We start from the raw sequence: 6,092 nt of genomic DNA, 5'->3' as shown, positions 1-6,092 counted from the left end.
TCAATTGCTTTAGTTACCTGAACTGGATGAAAGTGACCTTTATCAATATATCATCCCATATTGTAGGCTGCTCACAGAGAGGCTGCGGTGAGCCCAAAGCTGTGGACCTCGCCTGGGCAAGCCCACACCGGGCCTGTTTAGGCTGGCCCTAGCCCACTGTGCCCACAAAAAGCCAGCATGGGCCCCGCAAGGACATGTTTGCAGGGGAATTGCAGTGACAGACTTTCTTTTGTTTGGGCACACTTACCGGCCCCTTGGACGTTTGACGGTCTGACTTGTCTTTTGTTTTTTTTGTAGAGACACAAGTGGTAATGTGAAGCGTCCTGCTTGCGCTACTTGTAGCATCTGACTCTGAACTTGGACAGAACGGTAGACTGAATAACGACATTTAAATCAGACACGTCATTTTGCACCGTCTGGACCACCGCTTCAGTTAGGCCTATTAACAGTGCACTTAATGATAAAAAATTCCCTATAATTGGTGGTGTGCTTTATGGTTGAGGGTTCATACGTAAGAATGAGTGTATGGGGATGTACCATATTTTAAGTTCACAACATGCGCGGTCTTGAGGTTGGGGGACAAATGTTGTTTCTTAGATGAAAGCGGATAAAAGGCGTTCTGTAAATTATGTATATACTTTTCTCTCTCTTTAGCCAGCAGCGGTCTGGAACATTTTCAGAATAATGACTGTGATAAACTTTAATATAGGCCTACACTAGTCTAAATTGAATATAGCCTAGTATCCAGTGATGATTTAAAATAATTAGTGTTTTTTGACCATTCTACATTAAAAGTATTATTTCTGTTTTATTCGCCTATATTTATGTAAACGAATGATCTATAGCCTAATAGAGAACTTTTTATGTTTTTGTTAAATTTATATTAGACCAGTGACAAACTCGACAAACGCGTTCCCGTGTAGTGCAGATGGTGGCTGGGTCTTGAAAAATAGACAGCAGCTCACATGCTGTAGCCTACATGAAAACTAAAATTCGAAAACTCTATTTTCCGTAAATCTAATTCAGTATATATTTATATCAGATAGATGCAGTGATGAAGGGGGTCCAATAAACATCCAAGATGGCTGCTAGTTGATGTAAAATTATTTCACATATTATATAGTTATATTATAGCCTAAAATAATCTAACATAATTAAAATGCTAAAAATGAGGATGGAAGCCTACAACATGTAAACTAATATTATGTTTCACAATCGTATGAAAATTCACTACTGTTTCACCTTCCTATTACTGCAAGTTTCTCAAGATTGTATTGACAGCCATGATGACGGATTCACAAAGACAAAAGTCTGGTATCAAGCTTTTGGCATTTTATTCAAAAGGTGACCAGGATTCTGTACAGTGGGCAAAGGGAGATTTCTAGGGCACAGGAGCTTTCCTCTCCTCATCCCTTCATCTCTCCCTCTCTCTTTCCATCTTCCTGGGGAAAGGGGGATGTGAGCCGGGGAAAGAACAGATGACAAAAAATTGAAATAAATTATGGAAGGAAAAAAAGAAACCATGCAGGAGAGAAAGAGAGGAGAGGAAATAGGGAGGAAGAGGGAAGTGTTTTCACTGGTGCCTCCGTCCCAAACAGAGACACTCTGAGGCCTGGGAGAATCACAGCCCCACTGGGCTTGAACAGCTCGACAGACACAGACTGCAATGTGAGCCAGGGAGTCTGTCATCCCAAAAACATCTGCCCTTACATAGCAGCAACACAGGGAAGATGCAGCCTCTCAGACATCTCTCCTCCTCTCCTTCCTCTTGCGCCCCTCTCCCTCTACTCCACCTCCCCTCTTCCTCTCCTGGTCTGGCCTTCACTTGCTGGCCATGGTGTAGCAGCCGTGTGGGTGCCACTGCATGTCACGGATACGCCTCACAGACTGAAACTGAGGGCAACGGGCGCCATACTCGTTAAAGTGTCTGTATTCACCCTTCTCCAGCAGGTACTGGCTGCCACGGTATCCAGGGTACTGATAGCCCACCCAGCTGAAGAAAACAAAGAGGTTAGTTTGTGCACCCTTGATACTGTACTAGGTGTAGTATTTAAACCAGGGTTAAACTAAAACCATTAAAAAAAAACTTTTTGTAAATTAAAAAAAAAATTTTTTTTACAAAACACATTTTTTTATATTTTAAATTATTTTATTTCAGCTAGTTTCCAAGACAAAACATCTCTTTTTCATTTAGTTGTACTTGATGTACTAAAATAGCTAAAAGTAAAACAAATAAAAATGACTAAAAACATACATAGACGTTTTAAAAAAAACGAACTAATAACTAATAACAAAATGAAAATGGAAACTATAAATATAAACACATTTTCGTAACTAAAATATAAAAAAATAAGTAATAAAATAAAATACTTTTTTTTTTACATTTGACTTTTATAGTTAATGCACCCTTGATTATACTATGCATAAACGAATTTATATATTTAAACCAGGGTTATTATAGTACACAAAAAAGATTTTCAGAAGTAAATAAAATATTTTTACAATATAATTATTTTATTTCAGCTAGATGTAAGGCAACATTACTATTTTTCAGTTAGCTTAACTTGATGTAAAATAACTAAAGCTGAAATAAAAATGAATAAAAACTAAAAAATTTTTTAAAATCTAATGATTAAGACAAAAATATTAAAATGTAAAAACTTAAGCTAAAATTAAATAAATGTATGAAAAATGTACAATAAAAATATAAAACCAAATAAAGTATTAATAAAATATCTCAATTATGCATCTAGTATCTTAAGCATCTTGTTGTGCAAGATATGTTATTGTTATATCTATCGCTATTATTGCTATAAAGTATTACTTCTAGTTTACAGTTTAATAAGTTCTTGACAGCCACATTTGTCAATACTGTCAAGCATTTGTGATGGCCACAAGTGCACAGAGGTTTGACCGAGTTAAATCTCACTGGCTAAAGATACTTTGCACTTACGTTCCACAGCTGACCATGATGCTGCCAACTCTGTCGGTGAATCCGTAGGAGAACAGGCTAGGAACGTCATCATCCATGATCTCCATCTTGCGGCCCTTGTACTCGCCCACCTCATACAGGCAGATCTTGTGCTTCTCAGGGTCCTGCAGGAGAAAACGCAATGAATGCATTGTGAAAGCATTCAAACAATGGGCCTACAGTTGTGAGAGCATTTACACACCATTCTGACGGGTCTGAAGGAAAGCAGGTAGTCGTTCTTCTGGCAGTTGCTCCAAGAATCCCAACGAGGATACTCACCCTTCTCCAGGATGTACATCTCACCGCAGAAGTTCATCTGCTCAAAGCCCACAAAACTGCAGAGGGCACATAAAGAGGTGAGTGAGATATGTTATTCTTTGTAAATCACGAGTGTTTAATATAAATGCAGAGATGCTTACGGGCCACACTCCACACGTAGTGAGCGAACTCTGTCCATGCCCATTTCACAAACATTCATGCATTCAGCGTTAATCTCAATCATGCGTCCCTGGAAGTTTTCCTGGTCGAACACATACATCTAATAGAAAGAGAGAAACCTATTATTATCATATTAAATCAATGACCAAGCAGAACTGCATGTGTATGTTTATTTGAAAGCTTTACCCTGTAGGACATCATGCCCATCTCGGACTTCTTGCTCTGGGCTGCCTTGCCGTCGGTCTGGGAGGCAGTCCTTTTTTCTCCACTGGAAGACATGGCACCTGATGTAAAATTAATAATAGAAAATTAAAGGAAAGAATATTCATATAACTGTAATATACCTCAGAAATGAGAGATAAAATGGAGAAAAAAATAATAAAGAAATGGCAGGGCCGACCACTATAATATACAGTATTTGATGCTGGAAGAGAGGGATGAAGTCTTTTAGGAGATGAAAAATAAAAAAAACATATGTTTAGAATGGATGTAAGGGGTCTTCGCGGGGAAACTATTTTAAAGTGGTAGGGACAAAGGGAAGTGTGGGGTGCTGGTGTTGATGATGGTGTTGCAAATCAAAACTTGCCTCTTGTACTCTCCAAGCTGTTGGGTTAAAGTTTAAAGTGTATGTGTGAGTGGATATTTTGATGTCTTACCTGTGTGTTCAGTGAGTGTGTGTCCGTACCCAGGGTTCACTCTGAGTGTGTTTGTGTCTGATCGTGCTCTCAGCTCTTATACCCTGGCGCTGAGTCTGTGAGGATTACACTGAAACAATGAAATATGCCGTGTTCAGCAAACTCACAGAAAAGAAGCCCCTCATCATCAGCACAGAGTGAGAAAGAGAGTATGTGAGAGCCAGAGAGGAAAATAATTCAGCAACCGAATTCCAACTTCAAACTTGTCACCACACAAACTTGGATGTTTGAGCCTAATGCATAAGTAATATGGGGGACATCTATTTTTAGAGAAACTGAAATTGTAATAAATGAACTAATAAATGAAGGTGACAATTTTTTTATACCACTTTACCAATGATGTAGTTTACACAGTTTTTATATTTTCAGTACATTGTGCTAAGGATGTATCACATATGTAGTATTTCATAAAAAAAGAAAATAAAAAAAGTAATCCTGTACACATACGCAAAATATGGTTGTTCTACAAATCATTATATAAATAAGTAATTATTATAACAACATGCAAAAATCTAAAATAAATACAATATAAATGTTTAAAAACATTGCTTAACCGAAAACATTAGGATCCATGTGCAGCTTTATTAGTTCACAAGGCAGATCATACAGGCATAGATCGTTAACTGGCGTTAGAAGCAACAAAGGCTGGGCAGAATCGTAAACGGTGTTCGTAATAAGGGTTGAGGCAGGCGGTAGACAATCAATGGTATGAATCAACAAGGCAGGCAGGGTCAGAATAGGTAGGCAGGAAGCAATCGTAAACGGGTAAACAGTCCAGGTAATCAACAGGTATTCAACACAGGGAAAAACGCTCAGAAATGTCTGCAAGGCAAAACAAGACTTCGCAATGAGAGCAGGGAAGGCACAGTTTAAATAGGCCGGGCAATAGGAAACACCTGTGCAGGTGATTAGTCTCTGGCATGGGGCATAGTGGGAATTGGAGTCCGAGGGGATCGCTCAGTACTCCGGTGATGGTTCCCTCTGGTGGGGATTGGAGGGAGCCACAGAGGCTGAATTTGTGACAGAGCCCCCCCCTGTGAGCGGCTCCTGACACACAGAGGCGGACGACGCCGGGGTCTTCCGCGGGGTCTCGGGGCAGGTCTATCCGAGTGGTCTCTGTGAAAGTCTGTGGTAAGCGAGGGATCCAGAATATCCTCTACATTGACCCAGGACCGTTCCTCCCTCCCAGTCCACTAGGTACTGGATAACTCTTCCCCGGCGACGAGAGTCCAGAATCTCCCGAACTCGGTACGCCTCCTCGCAGTCTATGGTGATGGGAGGGACTCTCTGGTCACCAGCCTCCTCCTGGTCCTCCGCTCCTCTCGGACCACCAGCGGGCTTGAGCAAAGAGGCATGAAAAGTGGGTGAGATACGATAATGGCCAGGCAAAGCTAAACGGAATGAAACAGGAGTTATTTGTCTGAGGATTTTGAATGGACCCACGTACCTAGGACTGAGCTTCTTGCAGCGTAACCGGAGACGAAGATCCCGAGTGGACAACCAGACCCACTGATCCGGTTGATAGTTGGGATTGGTGCGCCGATGGCGATTAGCTTGTTCCCTTGTCCGATGGACTGCTCTCTGGAGATGAACATGAGCCTCATTCCACGTCTCCTCGCTTCGTTGTAGCCATGAATTCACGGCTGGAAGTTCTGATGGTTCCCCGGACCATGGGAATAATGGGGGTTGGAAACCCAAGACACATTGGAATGGAGTGATACCTGTCGCAGGTTTGCGGAGAAAATTCTGTGCATACTCGGCCCATAGTAAGTAGCGGCTCCAGTCGGTCTGATTGCGATGGCAGTATGATAGGAGGAAACTAGTGAGTTCTTGATTGAGACGTTCCACCTGACCGTTCGACTGTGGGTGATACCCGGAGGTGAGACTGACATTGATATTGAGCTGCCGGCAGAAGGCTGACCAGACTCGGGAGGTGAACTGAGGATCCCGATCAGAAATCACGTCCTCAGGAAGGCCGTAAAACCTGA

The 6,092-nt window shown here is 41.3% G+C and overlaps 1 protein-coding gene across 2 annotated transcripts; it reads right to left on the bottom strand.

Annotated features, from left to right (window-relative positions):
- Positions 1-1,317: 1,317 nt before the first annotated feature.
- LOC107550877 (beta-crystallin B1-like) lies at positions 1,318-4,137 on the bottom strand. Of its 2 annotated transcripts, none has more exons than XM_016232301.1 (6): positions 4,066-4,137; positions 3,596-3,693; positions 3,391-3,509; positions 3,174-3,306; positions 2,954-3,096; positions 1,318-1,993 (listed from the first exon to the last, which is right to left on the bottom strand). In XM_016232301.1, exons 2-6 carry the CDS (start codon positions 3,686-3,688, stop codon positions 1,822-1,824), a joined length of 660 nt encoding a protein of 219 aa, XP_016087787.1. In that variant the 5' UTR covers positions 3,689-3,693; positions 4,066-4,137; the 3' UTR covers positions 1,318-1,821. The 2 variants fall into 2 exon arrangements, with proteins under 2 accessions (XP_016087787.1, XP_016087788.1); XM_016232302.1 differs by having other exon boundaries at positions 3,596-3,696; positions 4,071-4,108.
- Between the last annotated feature and the right edge of the window lie 1,955 nt (positions 4,138-6,092).

The sequence above is a fragment of the Sinocyclocheilus grahami genome, unplaced genomic scaffold (assembly GCF_001515645.1).
Source record: "Sinocyclocheilus grahami isolate Dianchi unplaced genomic scaffold, SAMN03320097.WGS_v1.1 scaffold409.1, whole genome shotgun sequence".
Lineage (NCBI taxonomy): Eukaryota > Metazoa > Chordata > Actinopteri > Cypriniformes > Cyprinidae > Sinocyclocheilus > Sinocyclocheilus grahami.
The sequence above is the reverse complement of the archived record's forward strand: the minus strand, read 5'-3'. Positions and strand labels throughout refer to the sequence as shown.